Raw genomic sequence first — 21,909 nt, forward strand, 5'->3', positions numbered from 1 at the left:
TTAAATGTCAAAAGTGTGCCGTGGCACAAAAAAGGTTGAAAAACACTGGTCTACACAAACATACTTCAAAAAGCAGTTAATTCCTGCATACTCGTTTTAGTGATATGTAGGCTTACTCTAACCCTGCCATCTCTGAGATGAGGTGACTCCTAGAATTAGGACGTTCCTGGGCTCTCCCATCTAATTTTGCCCAACCTAACCACACTAAATTGTGGGCCTCCGTCTGACCAAAGCAGAAGGTTAGAGAGCAATACACTGGTGTTTCATGCACACGCTCAGACAAACACAGGGGGCTTCCTCATTAGTCATTACTCTACCTTTATTGCATTGTAACATAGATTATAAATGTGGATTTGTACACTACAATCATCATTGTAACATGTTATAAAAACGAAGCACTAAAAACTTTACCAAACAGTTAGAACAGTTTTCATGTTAGGATTTTTTTAAGATCATCGCTTAGGATCATCGCTTTTTTTCCCCATTCAAGAAAGAAAGAAACAAAAAAATAACCTTCCGGATAATGAACTGAGGAATAACATAACAGAAAGCCAAGCAGATGGATCACTGTTTGAACTGCTAAAAGACAGACACAGATACAGAGTAAGGAGCGTTGGGGTCAGGGGGTCAGAGGTCAAAGGTGATGGTGAGTGGGGAGGCCAGGACCTGAGACTCAGCCCTCTGTGCTGACATCATCTGGGAGTTCACTAGCGGGAGGGTGGGCGGGACTTGTCTGTCATCGGTAAAGCACACACACAGCACAGGGATTTTACCAAGAGAGTTGGAACACTGGGAAAAGGTCAACACTAGGCTAAACACAGCGGTCTGTACACAAGGAATACAGGAAGTAGAGACCAATCACTGGAAAGACCATTAGACACAAAAAATAATCTCTATCTACATCCTAACATTTTCAAGTTGAACGACTGTGTAAGTACTCTTATCTATAATATAATTATTTGTTTCGCCAGTCAATCTTCTCTCCTTCTCATGGGCCTGAGCATTTCACAAAGGGTTGTGGGGGAAAATACAGCATCATTTCTCAGGGTCACCTGCAGGGGGAGCCATCCCGTCAACAGTTTGGTCCCACTGCTGCTTAAAACACTCCTTGAACCAACACACCACACTTAACGCACTCAATGACCAACACACACCACACTTAACACACTCAATGACCAACACACACCACACATAGCACACTCAGCGACCAACACACACCACCACTTAAAACGGGACCTATGGCAAATTCATTAAACAGAAAGGGTGGGACAGAGTGACAGATTAACCTAAATGCTGTAGTGGGGCAAGAGCCCTCTACTCCCCCCAGGGGGCGCTCTCCATGTTACCTTGGTCAGTAAGTAAGCAATTAATAGCCATGGTAAGTCAGAATGGCTCCATCAAATCCATTTACACAAATCACAGCAAGAGTGCACAAATACAGTAAATGCACTCCTACAAGACTATACTGAGCTCACACACACTTGGCGCTACACAGGCGCTCACACACACCTGAGCCATGTCATGGTCATGTTCCTCCCATCAGTGAAACTCTTGGGCTGAATATTGAAGTCTCCCCAAAGGTTTTAGCCCTGAACCCTCAAGGAAATATGTTGAGAAGTGTTTGAGTTTGAGAGGGTTAAAGGGTTAGGGTAAGGGTTAAAAATGCTAATATCAGGAATGGGACAGCACCTGTTAACGTATTGTTAAATTGCAAATTGCAATAACAGCAAAAACATGTTGCAAACACATTTCCGTTTCCGATTTACGGCAGTTATTTACCAATGTTTTCTCAAGCTTCCAGCTTCCCTTTAGGTAACCCTGTCTTTCACGTCACAACCCTATGAATTGTTGGTAATTCTCTTGAGTAAAGTCTGCATAAATGCCGATTTACGGAAAGGGCACAGAGAGGGTGCGAGCGAGCCACAATTTTACAATGGGACAGCCCTAAGCCCTCACGAGGTTAGCAGGAACGCACATCAAAGTCCGTGAGGGGGGACATCAAAATTCACCCTCTGACTGCTGCCTGGGCTTGCGCAGCCAGACCTGACTAATCCCACCCAGATCGCACACAGATAGATGTGACAAAACAATTTTCACGCAAAGCCACTGCAGCCCCCAACTGCACATACACCTGACAGATTCATTTTGGTTCCACACACACACACATTCCTCTGGTGGCAGTGCTAATATTGGCAGAGATGCTCCTTGGGGCCTGTGTGTTGCCAGCTGTGTCTGAGGGTTCTGAACCAGAATCCGCCAGGGCCGTAGGCCTCACTGCGCTACACCCTCTTCAAGTATGTCCCCCTCAATCCATTCATCAGTGCTCTTTCATTTCTCATCATTCATCCATGCTCTCTTATATGTCACATCATTCATCCATGCTCTATTGTTTAAAAAGTCCACCATCACTTCTTCCTCCTGCTGGACACACACGCACACATCTAGAGCAGCAATATCACCTCACTAGCGTAACCCATGGTCACTCAGCTAATGAGAGGCCATTACTGGAGTCTGTTCTTCACAGGCAGCACTGTGACTGGGCAGAGGTGCTTATCTGTGTGTGTAAGAAGAGCAGTCAGACACAGCATCCCACTTCCTGTTCTTACAGAAACACCTGCCCTGAGATGGATGGCATGTGTTTCACAACCCAGAGAACAACATGGTAAATGCAATAAAAATGGTAAAAATGATCAACAGATATTTAGATATTACCTCTCACAAAGTCTAAACCGCAACATTTGGGAAATAGCATATAAAACCTGCCTTGCAGTGGATCCGATCAACAAGCCATTCTACTTGTTTCACTCTAGAACGCTACTCTGTCCACTGACTCTGCCTACTAACACAGCAGTTGGCAATTTTCACCAGGTCATGGACAGGCGATAGCCAACAGAAAATACTCGTGCTGTCAGTGCTTTCTACAGGACACACAGTCGCTCAGTGCAGTCTGGGTAGTGGGAGAGAGTAGTGGGGTATTTCATGTGCAAGCTGTGTGTGTGTGTGTGTGTGTGTGTGTGTGTGTGCGTGCATGTGATCCTCTTAGGAAAGGCCTCTTTCTGGACTGTTCCATGTTTACACCCTTCCAACTAAATAAATATTGAAGAAAGGTCAACAGAAGGAAATATTTAAAATATATTAATCTCTTAAAAATATTTATATATCTGAATAGTGAGGTTTGCTCTGACAGCCCAAGTGAGAGGCATGTTGGGGTTAATGAAATGTGTTGCATTTGTGAACTGTGCACTAGGGGAAGTATACAGCATATTGGTGTTGGTGTACTAAAACATGTTGGTGTACTGTGTTATATCGGGGTTAGTTTACTAAGCTGGGGTAAGTATCCTGCATGAGGTTACTGTACTGCAACTACTGAAGTTAGTGTACGGTGTTGGGTTGGGGCTGATATTGGAGTTAGTATACTTACATATACGAAGCACTTTCCAAAGGGAAAACACATTATGTTGCTACACTGCACGGTATTTGAGTAAGTGTGTTGTTTGGGGTTAGGGTTGAGTATTGGGTTGGGATTGGTAAATTGCTGCCCTCATGTCTGACTTGCTGTGAGGCTGGAGAGCGCCCTCTACAGCTTTGGCACCATTATAGCACAATTACAACTCACTGAGGCCAGAAACCCCCTCAGCCTCAGTCTTTTAAATCTCTGAGATATGAAAATAAAAAATTGTTTATGATTAGAATGCATTACTTATGTTTACTATTTACACGTCATAGATTATCATTGCAAATACAATGAATAAAAAAAAAACATAAAAAACATGAAAATGAAAGACAGATTGATCAGACGCTGAAATGTACCAGATATTCAAGAATCATTCAGATTCATTAAAAATTCACGATCACAAAATGAAATCAGAGCAAAATCATGGAGATAAAAACGGAATTAAGACATAAGCGATTTAGTGACACCTGTGGACACACATGAGTATGGTTCAATCATGTTACCATGGCAATGCCAGTTATGATTGCCACGAAAGTTCACAGGTGAGAGATGTACATTTAAAGTCTCCTTTGCTAGGCAACAAGGTCCAGAGCCCTCCTATGGTGGATCATGCACCCATGATGCCTGTGATCTGATTGGTGAGGGAGCTCTCAGACATGCTGATTTCCACCAATCACAGAGCACCCTGCTCGTACTGGATCTTTTTGAGGAGTGTAAAGTTGGAGCCTCTCTCTCTGACCCAACATTCCTAAGGAGGAGCCACACGAGTCACTAGCCCACTGGCACGCATTAGCTCCGGGGCATGTATTAACCACTAGTCCACTGGCACACGCGTTAGCCACTAGCATGCATTAGCCACTGGACCACTGGCATGCATTAGCCACTAGCATGCATTAGCCATTGGACCACTGGCATGCATTAGCCATTAGCATGCATTAGCCACTGGACCACTGACACACAGTAGTCCACTAGCATACATTGGCCAATAGCCCACTGGCATGCATTAGCCATTAGTCCATTAGCATACATTAGCCACTGGACCACTGGCACGTATTTGCCACTGGTCCACTGGACCAATGGCCCATTGGTGTGGTGACTCGGGGCAGGCCTGGTTTGTGTGGGCCTGCCTGAGTTAGGGGAACTATTTGGCTCAGGTCAGGCCGTCGAGTCCCTGTGTGTAGGGGGGGCTGAGGGGTCTGTAGGGGGCCAGGAGAAATATAAAAAGAGGAAAAATACAGACATGGAGGGAGTGAGTGAGAGAGAGAGAGAAAGACAAAGAGAGAGAGAAAGAAGCATCTTTCTTCCCCTCACTTGGCTCTTCTCTACTCCCAATGTGACTGTACCCTGCCTTCTTTCCTCCATGGAAACGTTGTGCTCTGTTAGATCCTAAGGCAAATGTCACAATACACATCAGAATGTACAACATCTATACATTGTGCGGTTGTGGGATGGGGTGGGGTGTGGGTGCTTATAGCACGGTGGCCTCAATGACTATGGCCGGGTCCTCAATGTCTGCTTTACTCTGAACCATGCGCAGCTCCAGCTGGGCCGGAGTGGGTCGTCTGCCTGGGCCCGCCATCTCTGAGAGAGGGAGAGAGCGAGAAGGAAATACAGAAATGGTTGAAAACCAAATGCAGGGGAGAGTGGGGCAGAACCTAAGGTATTTTAGTTTAGTTAAATATTTTTTTTGTAGTTAAATAAATAATAATCCTGCCTACTACGCACTCTATCTTGAATTTCCCCTTGGGGATCAATAAAGTATGTATGTATGTATGTATGTATGTATTTATGTATGTATGTATGTATGTAGGTATGTATCTATCTAAGTCAGTTAGACTAATCACATTTTTATACAACCAGCATACACATCTCTGCTATAAATGTACAACTTTGCTGAAAGTGGCGTCAGGTGAATGTTACAACCTGCCTGATAGACGGGTTAAGCCATCCTTACACCAGAGGACTTTGACCAGGTTTGGGAAAGATTCTTGAAAGATTATAGTCTTTTGAGTAAAGCTAGAATGGGGGGCATTAGTTGAAAGACTTCAATCTTTCAAGAATCTTTCCCAAAATCTTGTCAAAGTCTTCCGATGTATGGGCAGCATTAGTTGTAACACTGCTAGAAAAGGTTGTTAGAGCGAAATTAATTCCATACAAACAGCCTTCAAACCTGAAAAACTTTTGGTCAAGATGCAAAACAACTAAACACTAATAGGCTCATGTGTTTGTATTGCATTAACATTGATAGATAGATAGATAGATAGATAGATAGATAGATACTTTATTGATCCCCAAGGGGAAATTCAGGATTGTACAGTATTGGTGGGTTACACCGTGTTAGAATGGGTGGGTAACACTGTGTTACACCAATAAGCCTACAGGTAGCTATAGACTAACTGGTGCAACCCACTTCCAGTGAATTATGCTAAGCTAGGGTAATGGTGTCAGAATGGGTTACTGCACGCAGAGGAGGAGGGAATAAATCATCTTCTCTAACTCTGGGGTAGAGGGCAAACAAGCTCATTTCCCCAAAAGTTATTGTGTTCCTTTATACTACCTTCCCAATCACAAGCACAAGTCAGACAGCTAGCTAGCTTGGCTGGCACCACTGCACTACTGAGAATCTCTGCTGTCTCTCGAGTGTTTGCACTCATGCCCCCATTATATGGCCCCCATATGCCAAAGAGGGATTCACATATTACACTGAATCACCAATTATCACCAAAAGAGATAATAATTATAATAATTCTGATGAACTCAGGAAAGCTGTGTAATTGCAATAATAAAAAAAACCCATCTTTTTGCAACTTTAAGACACCATTTTTATAATACTGCTCTATTTAGTTGTACCCAATGATTGGTGTAAGTTCATTCAGGTAATCAGAACTGGAGAATTCAACCCTTTACTCCCATACTACTCAAACTGACTGACAGAAACAGATCTAGCTTACAAGAACGTTCAAGACCTTAAATGGCTGCAGGACCGGACTACAAGTTCATACAGCTCTCCCCACAACGTGTTCCAGTTAATTGTGTGATTGTGGATTGGGAGGCAGCGGAGCTTTGGAATTCCGGACTGTGAAATGTTTGCATCTAACCTCTTGAATATGTCTCTGCCCTTCTAGCATACCATTAGTACATACTAACCCTGTCTGACACTGTTAGCCTAGCTTAGCATAACTCACTGGAAGTGGGTTACACCAGTTAGCCTAGGGTTAGAGGCTTAGTGCACACTTCCGGGTGGAGTCTTACTGTGGGCATAGGAGATGGTCCTCTTTATGACATGGTGCATGACAGAGAAAGTCTTTTCACAGGCCATCTAGAAGAGAGAGAAAACATTACTGGGATGTTCATGAGGCGAGATTCAACGACTGGTGGCGCCCCCTTGCTGTCAGACATGCTCACTTTGAGGTCAGTGGGGAAGTGGTGCGTCCAGGCCAACAGCATGGCTGCAAACAGGTCACCTGTGCCCACAAACACTGCGTCCACCTTCGGCACCTCCATGCGAATACGCTGAGTCTTCCGAGTTCCATCAGGCATTACTGGGAACACACACACACACAAACAAACACACACACACGCAAACACACATACACCCCTTTATGTAAACACACATCTACACTTGTGCATGCAAACACACATGTACAAGTGTGAAAGCACGCATACATACTCATGTAAACACACACATGATAAATAGACAGGACTCATATACTGATACTCAAAAAAATCATATTACTTTTAAAATAGAACACATTTTAAAGTTATGTTTTTAGATGATATATTGAACAAATTACACAAATTGGGTAAATCTTCAAGTTTACTGTAAATGTATCAGCTCTTCACTATACCAAAACAAATATTGGTGTTTCCGCTAAATCAGCCCAAATATGTATTTTGTGCATTATATGACACAAAATTAATTAGACGGTGTGTGCCATTTAAATTATGTAGAAATGTGGTTTGTGCATATATACACATAAGTATAAAAACATGCACAACAGCGGTGCGAGGGTACATTCACAAGCGGCCCACACACGCCCGACGTTTAAACTCAATCCAACCGCAACTCGAACCGCGAATATTAATTAAGACAAAATTATACCCGACCCACTTATTTTCAAAAGGTGCGCTTTTGGTTAATTTGGTCTTTTTTATTTTAAATTCTCCCATCTTCAGCTTCTCTATTCTCCAGTCGCTCAGGTATCTCTTGCTACATCTTAGCGCACATAGTTATTTAGCCAATGATGTCTTTGAAAAAATAATTTTGAATTAAATATACACGGGTTTCCCGTTTACCAACAAAACTAAATGCAGCCGTGAGGCAGAAGACGCTTGGTGGCCGTCCACAACGTTATAAACTTAACCTAAATAGTCGGCTGCTGTAAGCTACAATCGGATTTTTTGGTATACCCCTGTTGTCTCAATGATAAGAACATCTCATTTCAGACTATATTTCAAAGTTTGACGTTCATTTGGATTATTAATAGAACATCGTGTTTTGTCATTGTTGGCGAAGACATGCATTCCGTTAGGGATATTGAACATATTTAACATTCTCTAACCATCGTGATTTCGAATTGGTGCAGTTTTCAGCACAAAAACTAATTTTATTCTTTTGCTCTTTTGCATTGCTCTATGCTGTTCTATGGTGCTTTCTGCCTCTTGGTTGCGCACGCATGTTTTCGTGACGTTCCATAGAAATCCATGTATTGATATTAGCTTTCTCATTATGCGTTATATATTGTTTTTATATCTATTTAATTAATTTTAACTGAACCGCCTGCAAATGACTCAAATATCATTAAAATATTTTTGTCTGACTCAATTCGGATCAGCCTGCGCATCACTGATGCACATATACAAACTACATCCACACAGACACACATACACAGGGCAGCTGTGGCACTGGTTAGCACTCTGGACTTGTAACCGGAGGGTTGCCGGTTCGAGCCCCGACCAGTGGGCCCTTGAGCAAGGCACCTAACCCCTCACTGCTCCCCGAGCGCCGCCATTGTAGCAGGCAGCTCACTGCGCCGGGATTAGCGTGTGCGTCACCTCACTGTGTGCTGTTTGTGTTTCACTAATTCACCGATTGGGTTAAATGCAGAGACCAAATTTCCCTCATGGGATCAAAAAAGTATATATACTTATACTTACAAACACAGACATATACACACACAGCCAGCCAGCCACAAACACACACACACCGATTCTCTGACTGCCCAGTGACACAAGGAAGCGGTCTCCTAGACGCGATGGCAGGTCTGAGCTGGTGATCACCACTGTATCTGGACCCATCTGATGCAGCAGATCCATCACCTGTAGTCACCGCACACAGCAGGTTAGCTACACACACACACCTATAGTCACTGCACACAGCAGGTTAGCTACACACACACAGCTGCAGTCACCGCACACAGCAGGTTAGCTACACACACACACCTGTAGTCACCGCACACAGCAGGTTAGCTACACACATACACACCTGAAGTCACCGCACACAGCAGGTTAGCTACACACATACACACCTGTAGTCACCGCACACAGCAGGTTAGCTACACACACACACCTGTAGTCACCGCACACAGCAGGTTAGCTACACACACACACACCTGTAGTCACCGCACACAGCAGGTTAGCTACACACACACAGTACAATTATCACCTGTAGTCACAGCAACCAGCAGATTACCTTTGCAGATCCAAGCATGAAGATAACACATGTATGTGAGTATGCAAGTGTGTGTGTGTCTTTGTACCTCAACTGCATCCTTCTCTGTGCTGATGTTCTTCCCCGTCAGCAACCTGAAACACATAGAGCAGTCATTCTGTCAATTTCTCTCGCTCTCTCTCTCCCTCTCTCTCTGATACCACACACGCAAAGGGCAGGTGCTCGGACATGGCATCCACACATCTTTGCAAATTGCAGCTATACACTCCAACACGGCAATCAGAACTGTACATTTCCGTACAGCCACCAGAGGGAGCTCTCAGGTTGACTTTGTAAACCTGTGCTTGTTGGGGCTAGATTTCATTACAGTTGCTCCAGTTTAAGTTCAGTTCTAAAAATGACCATTGAGTGACCATTATACCACTCCTCCATGTCCTAGTAAATTTATTAGCTGCAATTACGCTTTTTTTGGTTTATTTATTAGCCTATACAGAACTGACGGCTGTTGTACAGACACTGCAAATCTTCAAACCAAATGAATAAGTTGTCCGCCATCTCTGATTAAAAACTCTGCCATGACATGATACGCTGTCTTGACTGACTATCATATCAAAACACATTACTTTGCACAGTATAAGGTAAAAGTGTTGCAACTTCAATATGACAACAATTAATTCACACCACTGCAACTCGTTTCTGAGAGTTTCGTCTTGTTGTAAATCTTTGGTGAGAATTTGACTCTAGGAGGACTAAGGTGACTGATGGATGATTGACAGGTGTGCTTATACTCACTCAGCCTCAAACTGGTTGGGGGTGATGATGTCAGCGACAGGAACCACCTTGTTCTTGTAGACAGGGTGCAAGATCTGCGGAACATACTAAATCACACACACACACACACACACACACACACACACACACACAATGATAATAAAGATCATAGACTCTTTTGAATGATATGGAAATGCCCCAATTTACTTACATTTAAGAAGAAATTATTAGATTATTATTATTATAAGAAAGAAAATCCCTCTAGATCTTAAGTTAAGCATTCTGAATTATATAGATGATAAGAATTGGCCACATGTGAATAATAAGATTACTGTATGTCTATTGGATTTCAATAAGAAATCATGGCGAGAAACTTGAGAAATTACTGAGCTTAGAAAGTTATAATGAAACACGGTGTGTGTGTGTGTCGAGTTACTATGTAGGACCTGGATGATAAGTGTAAGATTCCATGTACACAGGGGAAAGGGGTGCAATCCAGGAATTGTTAACCTTTTTTTTATTATTATTATTATTATTTTTTCATGTATTCATTCATTCATTTATTTTGGAATATGGATATGAGCCAAGAACTTGTTTGACCATCTTAACTGTCTTACTTGAATAGCATTTGACCTAGATATATGTAAATGCTTTGATATTCGCCATCCCCCTCAGTGCAACACTTCACTTGTGCTGACCATCATCTATGTGCTGGCCAGCTGTTACAGTCTGTGAGCATATTTATTTATAATTTCTGCAGGAGGCGGAGCAGCTTAACTGTGCTTTTGCTCTGGCGCGTTGGGGAGCAAGCAAGTGGTCTGGGAGCATACACCAGACTGCTGCCTTTATAAGAGGAGTCCGACTGAAAACTGTCACTTTCACCGGCAGTAAACACAGCTAGGTAGTACCGTGTACACTGTGAAAGTTTTTTGTTGTTATATTGCTGCATTTCCCTCAACTTCAGACACGCACACAAACACACACACACACACACACAGACACACACACATACACACACAGTATCCCACTGAGAACAAGATGCATGTGAAGGGGCAGCATAAACTCCAAACTCACCATGGAACCATGATCCCCCAGAACTGGATCACACACTGCAAAACAAACAACAGCAGTCAGCCCACACGGCCACATACACATCAAACTCAACCAGATCTCCAAATATCTTACACCCATTACCCAAATATCAACATTGACAAAAGAGTGTAGTTTGCTAGCAAGTAACGGTCTTACACCGACTTAACACTAAATGTTAGCTACAATATTGCAGGCAAATCGAGTTTGAGAAATTCATATAAAAAAGTAATCAATAACAATTATTTTTAAAAATGATTACCGGTAGTTTTAATTCCCTGTGAACTGAAAACTAAGTGTAAAGTGTAAAACTGCTACCTGCCATTTACATGAAATTCAATGCCATGCTGCTACTTTGTTTTACCCCCAAAAGGAGCGGAAACTACATTATGATGGCTTCCTGGATGATTGCTCGTCTATATAGTGATTGTATTTGATCAACTGATCAGCTAATGCCCTCAGTCAACAGCTTCACAGTTTGGATGAGAATACATGCCAAACCACAATAAAACAGGGGCTACTAGAACAAATAAAATGATTTAGCAAGATTTTTGGACAACAGTTTTCATATGCCACTAATGATGTCACACAGATGATTACAGACAGGCACTCAAACACACATGTATGAGAGGGATAAAGCAGAACACACACACACACCATACACAAGATTAGGATTGGCCCTCTTCAGCTCCTGTACAATATCGACCACCATCTCCAGGAAAGATGTGTCTCTAGTGTAGCCTGAAAGAAGGAGAGAAAATGATCACTTCTAAAGTTGACTGAGCAAAGGATTTAGTCCTAGTGACTGACAGCACTGTTACTCAAACCATCACATCTGTGATACTGTGGTCATCATGACTGACACTAAGTCATCTGTGATTGATTAACTAACCTGTCATCATAGTGCAGGGGTGGGCAAACTTTTTGGCTCAAGGGCCACACTGGGTTTTTAAAATTGGCCGGCGGGCCGCACAACGCAAACCTGCCCCCCACGACACACACATAAAAAAATACATTTTTTTTAGCCTATAATTTAGTATGACAAAATATTTCTTTTAAAATATTAATTGCTTAAAAATACTGCTAATTTTATGCTGTTTACCAAATGTATAAATTGTGCACTTTAATTCACGTTTATTTCTCAATGATCTTCTGCCTGCTACGGTATGGCCCTCTCACACTTTTTAAATGGTCAGTAGTGGGAACTACTGCTGATTTCCCTAAAGTTTCTCATAAGAAGGAGATATCAATTATCAACAATGACAAGAGCTGCAAAAGAGATAACTAAGAGTTAACTTAGTTTAACATGATGTTATCTCTATTTAACATGATGTTTTGACATTGACATTGTAAACGTAAGGAGAGTGAAAAGCAGTTTGCAGTAAAGCTAACCAACGTCGTCTCTATCGCACGAAAAAAATAGCGAGTAGCCTGATAACCAAATTAAATGCACAGCGGGCTGGATCCGACCCGCGGGCCGCAGTTTGCCCACCCCTGTCATAGTGTAACCATAGTAACTGACCGCCTGTTAATTGGCATAGCATATCTAAACATTGTTTATTTTGACGAACAAAAGTGATTAAAAGAGTGACTAAGTGTGTGGTCACAGGTGAGGGTTTTCAGGATTGTGTACTAGTGAATCATGTGATCGATCACAACCTGTACCACACCTACAGTACACTGATGAAAACAGGTGGTTGTGCCCTGAAGAGGGCAGGAGGCAAGTCGTCATTATTAAAACTGGCGTTTTCGGGTGTGCAGCTATACCCCTTTTGTGGGCCTGTACTCTCACCTGTGAGGACGTAGTCATAGTGATTGACATTGTTGAGTTTGATGCCTTCATAGAGGACGTGCAGTTCATCAGCTGTCAGGACCTGCCCCTTCCAATGGGAGTAGCCTAAGAAACAGAAGGCCAAGCCTCAGGGTTACTAACCTGCCCCTTCCAATGAAAGTAACCTTAGAAATAGAAGGCAAAGCCTCAGGGTTACTACAGTAACCTGCCCCTTCCAATGAAAGTAACCTTAGAAACAGAAGGCAAAGCCTCAAGGTTACTACAGTAACCTGCCCCTTCCAATGGAAGTAACCAAAGGAAACAGAAGGCAGTAAGACGAGCAGTGTAAGTCTCAAGTCTCTTACAACTTGGTGGTCCGGCTACAGTCAGTGCACCCTATTCACTTGCATATGTGAGTAAAAATGACAAAGTGCAATCATGGAAAAATATTTAGATGCAAGGGACTTCTATCAATGTCAATGTCAATATTTACCATACAATAACATTTGTAAAACACAATTGCCTAGTAACTGGTAATCTGGCGTCTGTCGCCGCTCCACCTGGTATGCTATTTGGTTAATGTGTTTGAGAAGGGCAAAATGTGCTATACAAATAATTATTTACATATATATATGAAAATATATATCCATAGAGTTATTAGTGAAAATAATATACGTATGTTTGAGTTTAGTATACAAGCATAAGAACATGCGCAAGTCAGCAGAAGACTTGGACCTAGAAAGTTTCATGTTTTCTGTAGCACACTCACACACATTCATATACTTATATACAGGCATGCATATAAGTATATGAACTCACACACACACACACTTATATACAGGCAGACACCAACAGACAGACACACACACTCATTCATATACTTATATACAGGTAGACACCCACAGACACACACACTCACTCTTGCCGAATAAAAGCATTCTCTCTCTCTCTCTCTCCCTCCCTCACACAGACACACAGAGACAGAAACACCTACACACAGGCATCAACACATAGGCAGCAGCAGTTTCGTCAGCAGCTTGGGTCATTGCTGCAGGATGCGTGACATCACACCTCAGGTGAGTCATCAGCCTGGTCACGTGGTGTGGGGCTTGTTGCTAAGCAACAGGACAGAATAAAGCCTGAGGTCCAGGAGCTGTTCAGAGTCCTTGCCTGTGAGTGTGCGTGTGTGTGTGTGTGTGCGCGCGCATGTTCATGTGTATGAGAGTGTACACAGAGAGATGGAACAGACCGCAAGTAGAGAATGGGGAGGGGGAGAAATAGAGAGTTAAACAGAGCGTGAGAGAGCGAGAGTGGCAGAGAGACAGAGCGACAGAAAGCAAAAGAGAGAGACAGAGTGAGAGAGATATAGAGGGAGAAGAGCAAGAGTGGCAGAGAGAGAGGGAGAGAGAGAGAGAGAAAGAGAGTGAGAGAGAGAGAGAGAAGAGCAAGAGAGGCAGAGAGATGGAGAGAGGGAGACGAGCAAGAGAGAGAGAAGAGCAAGAGTGGTAGAGAGTGAGAGACTAAGAGAGAGAGTGAGAAAGACAGAGTGGTAGAGAGTGAGAGACTAAGAGAGAGAGAGTGAGAAAGACAGAGAGTGGTAGAGAGTGAGACTAAGAGAGAGAGTGAGAAAGACAGAGAGTGGTAGAGAGTGAGAGACTAAGAGAGAGAGAGAGAAGAGCAAGAGAGGCAGAGAGATGGAGAGAGGGAGACGAGCAAGAGAGAGAGAAGAGCAAGAGTGGTAGAGAGTGAGAGACTAAGAGAGAGAGTGAGAAAGACAGAGTGGTAGAGAGTGGGAGACTAAGAGAGAGAGAGTGAGAAAGACAGAGAGTGGTAGAGAGTGAGACTAAGAGAGAGAGTGAAAAAGACAGAGAGTGGTAGAGAGTGAGAGACTAAGAGAGAGAAGAGTGAAAAAGACAGAGAGTGGTAGAGAGTGAGAGACTAAGAGAAAGAGAGTGAGAAAGACAGAGAGTGGTAGAGAGTGAGCGCCGGCATCATCTCTTATACTTTAGTTACTGCGGCCTATGCAAGTCTCTTTGTGCATCCACATTTATTTTTTATCTGTCTGTATGTGTGATATATGTTAATATTAGGCCATTAATTGCTGCTGTAACACCATAATTTCAAGTAATTTATCTATCTATCTATCTATCTATCTATCTATCTATCTATCTATCTATCTATCTATCTATCTATATGCACGTGTATATGTATGAACCTTATGCTTAGTCTTTTTGTTTCACAAGCATGTGTGTATGTGTGTGTGACAGAGAGAAAGAGAGAGAAGGAGTGTGTGTGTGCTGGCACTGAAGGTTATTTTTAGCATAGCTGGTGCTACCGATATTCAGCAGCGTGATTGTGAGACGGCGTGACGACCTGAGGCAAGGAGTATGGAGTGAATGAATGTGGAGAGTAGGGAAATGTGCGCTCGCGCACACATAAACAAACACACACACACACACACACACACACACACACACACACACACACACACACACACACACACACACACAAACACAAACACAAACACAAACACACACAAACACAAACACACCAGAGGTTATGCTAGCCGTTTCCTGATCGAACTGTCAAAGAAAATCCCTGTTAATATTCCAGAATACTAGACATACAGAAAATCTACCGGACATATGTTTTAAATAGCCTTATATGCTTAAATGGAAATAAAACACAAACAATATACTTCAATAGTGCAGTTTACACGCATGCACGCAGGCCACTGTATGCACTGTGGTTTGACAGGGACTTTAAAGTAACACTGCTAGATAAATATTTACACGTTTCCTGTTAATGATAAATGGCCATGCGAGGTACAGATTCACACCTTTTGTTCCCGGTATAGTTATGAGGTCCACAAGGTCACACACCCCATGAAAATGTAAGAAAGTTCACAGCATGATATACAGGACAAGTAACCTGGCTGGTTTCACTTCAGACTAGTCATTAAGTGTTGTAAACAGTGTCTGCCTACACGTATGGTGTATAGGCTCCCTCCACTGATACATCGATGTCTGTTTACCTCTGTAAGTGTGAAGAAACCTTACTGAATTTACTTTTTTGTAGTACTGGAGTCAGTGCAATACAATCATCTTCTTCCAGTCTCTGGCCTAGTGAACCATTCAGTCCTTCCTATCCAGTAACTCTTACTACTGCCCCTACTGCCTGTAGGAAGAATATCCCGCTTGCAAGTTCAGTGTATCGTACCCACCGGCCGAAGCAGGATCAGTTTACATCCTGCATCCACAGCACAGAGGCAGGCTAACGAAACACTAGCAATTGTTGCAAACGTGTGTATAATGGCAGAGCCAGCGAAGAAGCAGCAAAAACCCTTGACGGAAGACGCAAAGAAAAGGAAAAGAGCTTCAGACCGAGCGAGGGGGAGTTTCGTAGAGAAAAAGCATCAGGCTTGCCTGGTGTCCCTTTAACACTCAATACCAGCCTCACTCTAGACCCAACCTTTTTGTCATGCCTCACCTGTCATGCCCCTATTCCCCACTAGTGGGGTCCACCCCACACTTTTGAGAACCACTGTATTAGTACAACTTTGTTAGCTGTTTGACAAAGTCAAAGTCAAAGTCAGCTTTATTGTCAATTTCTTCACATGTTCCAGACATACAAAGAGATCGAAATTACGTTTCTCACTATCCCACGGTGAAGACAAGACATATTTTACCAATTTAGGTCCACAGACAAACATAACATTCAAGTAAACAAAAAAGTAAGTAAATAAGTAAATAAGAGGGCACATATAATAATGAAAAAATAAGAGCAGCAAAATTTGGTTGAAATTGTGCATAGACAGTCAATAAAATACTAGTGCAAAGTCAGGCCAATAAAAGGCTTGGGTAGTTCTGTTTGACCTAAGTAAGAAAGAAAGTGGCATAGTGGTGCAAGTTATGTAAGAGCAGCAGAAGTGTTGTGTTTTCAGGACAACAACACCAAGTTGTAAAGTGTACAAGTGTGCAAGTGTGCAAGTGGAGTAGTGCAGGCTGGCCATTTTTGGTCCAATGTCCAGGATGTTATGTAGCTGAGGGTGGAGGGGGAGAGGAGGGGAGAGTTCAGCATCCTTACAGCTTGGTGTATGAAGCTGTTGGTGACTCTGGTAGTGGGGGGCGCAGGCTTCTGTACCTCTTCCCAGAGGGCAGTAGATCAAACAGATTGTGAGCGGGGTGACTTGCATCACTCACAATTTTGGTGCCCCTTGGCGGGTGAGGTGGGTGGTGTAAATGTCCTTCAGGGAGGGGAGTGAAGCACCAATAATCCTTCCAGCTGTGTTCACTATGCGCTGCAGGGCTTTCCTGTTGTATTCAGTGCAGCTTCCGCCCCACACAGCGATACAGCTGGAGAGGATGCTCTCAATGGTGCCTCGGTAGAATGTGGTCATGATGGCTGGTGGAGCACTTGCTCGCCTGAGTTTCCGAGGAAGTACAGGCGGCGCTGAGCTCTCTTCGCCAGTGATGCAGTGTTGGTGGTCCAGGAGAGGTCTTCACTGATGTGCACCCCAGGAATTTGGTGCTGCTCGCTCTCTCCACCACAGCACCGTCGATGGTCAGTGGCAGGTGTTGGGTGTGACCTCTCCGGAAGTCAACAACAATCTCTTTGGTCTTGCTGGCGTTCAGCAGGAGGTTGTTGTCCCTGCACCACGTGGTCAGATGGTCGACCTCTAACCTGTATTGAGTCACAAATTAAGCCCTTAGTGATGAGACCCACCAGAGATTGTGTCGTCAGCAAATTTCACTATGTGATTGTTGCTGTAGGTTGCAGTGCAGTCATGCGTCAGCAGGGTGAAGAGCAGCGGACTGAGCACGCAGCCTTGGGGGGCCCCTGTGCTCAGTGTGATGCTGCTTGAGGTATTGTTGCCAACACGCATTACTACTTGGGGCCTCTGACAGAGGAAGTCCAGTAGCCAGTTGCAGAGGTAGGTACTGAGTCCCAGTTTGTCAAGTTTGCAGATGAGTTGTTGTGGTATTATGGTGTTGAATGCAGAACTGAAGTCTATAAACAGCAATCTCACATATGAGTCTCTTTTTTCCAGGTGGGTGAGGGCTGGGTGGAGGGCAGAGCAGATTGCATCCTCTGTAGACCGCTTTGGCTCGGGGTATGCAAACTGGAAGGGGTCCAGGGTGGGGGGGAGAATGGCTTTGATATGTGACATGACAAGCCGCTCAAAGCACTTCATGATGATGGGTGTCATTAGACAACATTGCCAAACTGAGCTCATTAGCCTATTATCCTACAGTTTTGTTGTTGTTGACATTGTACAAAGCAATACAAATCAGTTCTCCAAATACATTATTAACCTGATGCATCAACTTGTAGTGGAACACTGCACCTAGTACCTACTGATTAATAGGTGACATGTTCTTCTGAATTCCAATCAGTGTTTACTCCTGAAATTACCTGGATAAGCCAGTAACCTGGCTTCACAAAGACATTATACAATCCTGAGAGAAATTATGGGGCAAGTAGTAATTGAAGGGGGAGAAATCACCCCTCCACCAACCATGCCCTTCTCAAACACATTAACCAAACAATTGTTATTCACACAGAGAGCTCATTGCTCATCTGCGAATCAAGAGAACCCATCACTGTTTCAATGTAAACATATGGGTAGCATTTCAACAGGACACCTAATGCTCAAATCAGTTTCAAAGTCTGTCTGAATAGAGTATCTAACTCTAGTGGTTCTGATTTAATGGTTCACTCAGGTAGCCCTCAATGTTCAAAGTACCAGAGGGGAGACAGGTCACTGTTCAGAAGAGAGAGGTTAATGTTCAAAGTACCAGAGGGGAGACAGGTCACTGGACAGAGAAGTTAACGAGTTTAACACTCCTTACCTGTGTGATTGGAAAATTGCACTGAGTTTATGGAGTCCACCTCAAAGCCCAGGACCTGTCAAACAGAAAAGGGGGCATATGATGAACACACACACACACACACACACACACACACACACAATGACTAAACATCACTCTTCCCCCTGATTCAAACCCACTATATTCCCTCATTTAAGGACAGAAGACACATAGGGAGGCTCTACCAAACACACGCCAAAAAAAGAGCAATCTGCTTAATCTTGTTGTAGGCTACCGGTAATTTAGAATTGTAACAGTTAGGCTACATGGATTTCTATCAGATTAAAAAGTTGTAAAGATGGAAAAAGATGGAAAGCATCTTGTTCATTTACAAGTACTGTGTCTAGGGATATCTGACTGGTAAGACGGTATACCTTTAATGTGGGTCTGCTTTGTGAAATCCGACGGGGGTCTGTAGTCATACATTGAAGCATGATGTTAATACCCGTGCCCTTCCTCTGTCTAGTCTGCCTTGCCAGAACAGCGAGTTACAAACACCAGGTCGCAAAACAAACATCTGGGAAATGACGACGGCAATACCAGAACACACATCCTAGCGAGCGATGCTGGCCCCACTGAGGTAGAATATGTCACGATGCAGCCAGAATCGCACCCTCCAGATGTGACGTCAGTGGGAAACTGACAGGCGCTCAGATTCGTCAGAGAGATGCAGCAGCACTCGCGCTCGGCTAAAAACGAGTCCACTACGCTGCTGAGACAGCTGAGGGAAACATCTCGACTACAAACTAAGATTCCCGCTGCACGTATGACTTCACTTTAGACTATTTCTTTCAACACGACCTGGCATTTGTAACTACTGTGAAACGAACAACTGGCCGCCGGTTTCTATCCATGACGCCACCAGATACCACTGGATGAATTGGTTTAGCGTTAGTTTCGATGGTGGTGATGTTAATGATAATGTAGATAATGATAGACAGCGGTGATGATCGCTTAGGTACAGTGGTGACAAAAGATCTCTTGTTATGGGATCTACCCTGATAATGCAACAGCATCAGTCCTACTCCGAGAGATAAGCTACCAATGTAGGTAAATAAAATGACAGGTCCCATACCACCGCCCGAAATAGGGCAAACGACATAAAATACTAGAGAAGACAACACAGTTTCTCAATTCGATGGTAGTTGCATTATTTGACTTCAACGCTCTATGACACTCGTGGTGAGCAGAAGCGTGAGACCAGTCCGCAGACACAGCTACCAGGGATATTTTTACCATGTGACCTTTAGCTACTTACCCTACCTGCATGCATTAACGTCTCCTGAGAATACTCCTGTTAAATCTCAAGGACTGACCATAAAGCCTTTACTGCTATATATCAACTGTCGTGGCAATTCATCGTTATTGTTTTTTTTTACCTGTAGTGGAAATGATGCCGATTTGTTCCCCACATACCCCCTCACGACATGACTCTGGATCGACAACACTCTGCATTCCATCTCGTGCATAAAGTTGTCCAGATGTCCTCCACGAGCCAGCCGAATCCCTCACGGTCTTTGATGTCACAAGCTGCGTGCGAAGCAGCAGATGGTGACTTAAACACTGAAATGAAATCACCGATACTCAAATGATAAGTCAGATACTGGACTGAAGGACGTGCAATACAGAGAAACACTCATTGACAAGCCAAACAAAATTTCGTCAGGCGCTTGCCAGGACTACCTAGGCTACACTCATTGACATCACGAGGGTTGTGGGATAATTGGTCAGACACCTATGGTCAGACATGGCTTTTAAATTACATGTGGGTTGTTGGTTTTTATTAGGGCATGGTTTTTATGGTTAACTTATTGGAAACGTATTTTGTCAGTTTACTAAAATCGACTTTATTTGCCTTACACTACTAAAATATTTTATCAAAGTAAAAGCCCTAAAAAATATCTACTCCATCTACTGTAGCCTACGGTGTGTTGTCTTTGTTTCAGAAATAACATTCGACTATTTGGATGTAAACGTTATGACTCGGCTAGCTGAAATAGGCTGAAATTCACATAGACAGTAAAAGCAGAGAATGTCGGTAAAAGATAGAAATTCATCACCATTTGAAAACCGGAAGTCGGGTCCTTCTTGGAAGCTGTCGCCCGGTGTCGCGTAATGCAATTCATTCAAACAGCGCAACCTGCTCGGACATGAAAATATAATAGGATTATTATTTACGCAAAACGCTAACACGCCAACTTTCATACAAGCTACCGAACACTCTGAATTAAATTAAGTTGTTAGGGGTATAAGCGTCATGACAGTAGGTTCTCATGAGATCCTGGTTTCTCTCGGATAAAAATAGAGCTACTTCGGCAACAGTAGCCTACATGGTCATGCCAGTGCCAGACACCTCTAGGCCATCACAGATCTGCCCTGGACCGTGCCATTAGCCCATTTCACCGAGGCCAAGTTCCGAGCAGTGTAAAGCAAAAGTAAAATACCTCACAGTTGTTAAAACTAGAATGCATTTTCGAGGAACTGCAAAGTGTGCTTGCTCAGGTGCGGTTCACCAAAGGGAGCAGACAGTGAAATATGGTGCGTTGAACTAGACTTGATCCAAGAATTCCAACGGTACCTCATTTGTCAAAATCGGGGATACAGGTCAAAGGTTAACATACATCCAAAACGCCAAAACACATTTTTGCTAGTTGCAGCGAGCCCTAGGTCAACGGGCAAATTATATGTGTGTGTGCCCTCACAATGGAGTCACCAGTCGCTGTACCAAGTTTTGTTTTGATAAATGAAAGTGCCACTTAGATATGAGTTAACTTCCTGTAACTCTAGCGCCCCCCTAGTGGTCGAATGTCACCAAATGTATTGTGTGTCCTCAGGATGGGGTCCCAAGTAAATCAGTTTCTATAGTGAAAACGTTGCTGAAATATTTTGTTCATATATTGTGCGTCCTTCAGCGTTGCTGATATATTTTGTTTATATATATGTGCGACTGTGCGTCTTCAGGATGGAGGGCTGAGTCCATGTACCAAGTTTGGTTTCGATATGTGAAACTGTTGCTGAGATATGAGACTACTTCCTGTGATAATAGTGCCGGAGTTGGACCGGTGGCGATATCTCAAAAGGTCTAGGAGCAGGAGCTGGCCAAAAAAATGGGCTGACAGGAATATTATTAAGAAAACTTCAGAAGAACAATAGTGTGCTGCTTTCAGCAAAAATCACTATTAATAAGACCAATAGTGTGCTGCTTTCAGCAAGCACACTAATAAAGTCACGTGATAAGGAGGTTGCAGCCTAACTTGTTTCACAATCATGTAAAATGTGCAGA

At 43.3% G+C, this 21,909-nt stretch overlaps 1 protein-coding gene across 3 annotated transcripts; it reads right to left on the reverse strand.

Annotated features, from left to right (window-relative positions):
- Window positions 1-301: 301 nt before the first annotated feature.
- pdxkb (pyridoxal (pyridoxine, vitamin B6) kinase b) lies at window positions 302-21,282 on the reverse strand. Of its 3 annotated transcripts, XM_048234328.1 has the most exons (13): window positions 21,071-21,282; window positions 20,687-20,766; window positions 20,006-20,189; window positions 18,609-18,663; window positions 12,778-12,882; window positions 11,643-11,726; window positions 10,971-11,005; window positions 9,918-10,003; window positions 9,214-9,259; window positions 8,662-8,773; window positions 6,860-6,996; window positions 6,707-6,773; window positions 302-5,035 (listed from the first exon to the last, which is right to left on the reverse strand). In XM_048234328.1, the coding sequence occupies exons 3-13, from the start codon at window positions 20,093-20,095 to the stop codon at window positions 4,923-4,925; spliced, it is 930 nt and encodes a 309-aa protein (XP_048090285.1). In that variant the 5' UTR covers window positions 20,096-20,189; window positions 20,687-20,766; window positions 21,071-21,282; the 3' UTR covers window positions 302-4,922. The 3 variants fall into 3 exon arrangements, with proteins under 3 accessions (XP_048090285.1, XP_048090286.1, XP_048090284.1); XM_048234329.1 differs by lacking the exon at window positions 21,071-21,282 and having other exon boundaries at window positions 20,687-20,989; XM_048234327.1 differs by lacking the exons at window positions 20,687-20,766; window positions 21,071-21,282 and having other exon boundaries at window positions 20,006-20,615.
- Between the last annotated feature and the right edge of the window lie 627 nt (window positions 21,283-21,909).

Source organism: Alosa alosa, chromosome 23, assembly GCF_017589495.1.
Source record: "Alosa alosa isolate M-15738 ecotype Scorff River chromosome 23, AALO_Geno_1.1, whole genome shotgun sequence".
Taxonomy (NCBI): domain Eukaryota; kingdom Metazoa; phylum Chordata; class Actinopteri; order Clupeiformes; family Clupeidae; genus Alosa; species Alosa alosa.

What these genes read in the sequence shown, in the direction of transcription:
- pdxkb (XM_048234328.1), bottom strand. Translation starts at nt 20,095, where the DNA reads ATGCACGAGATGGAATGCAGAGTGTTGTCGATCCAGAGTCATGTCGTG. An exon ending in CGGCATCATTTCCACTACAG is followed by an intron (nt 18,664 to 20,005) that starts GTAAAAAAAAAC and finishes TCTGTTTGACAG; the next exon opens with GTCCTGGGCTTTGAGGTGGA. An exon ending in CTATGACTACGTCCTCACAG is followed by an intron (nt 11,727 to 12,777) that starts GTGAGAGTACAG and finishes TCCTTCTTTCAG; the next exon opens with GCTACACTAGAGACACATCT.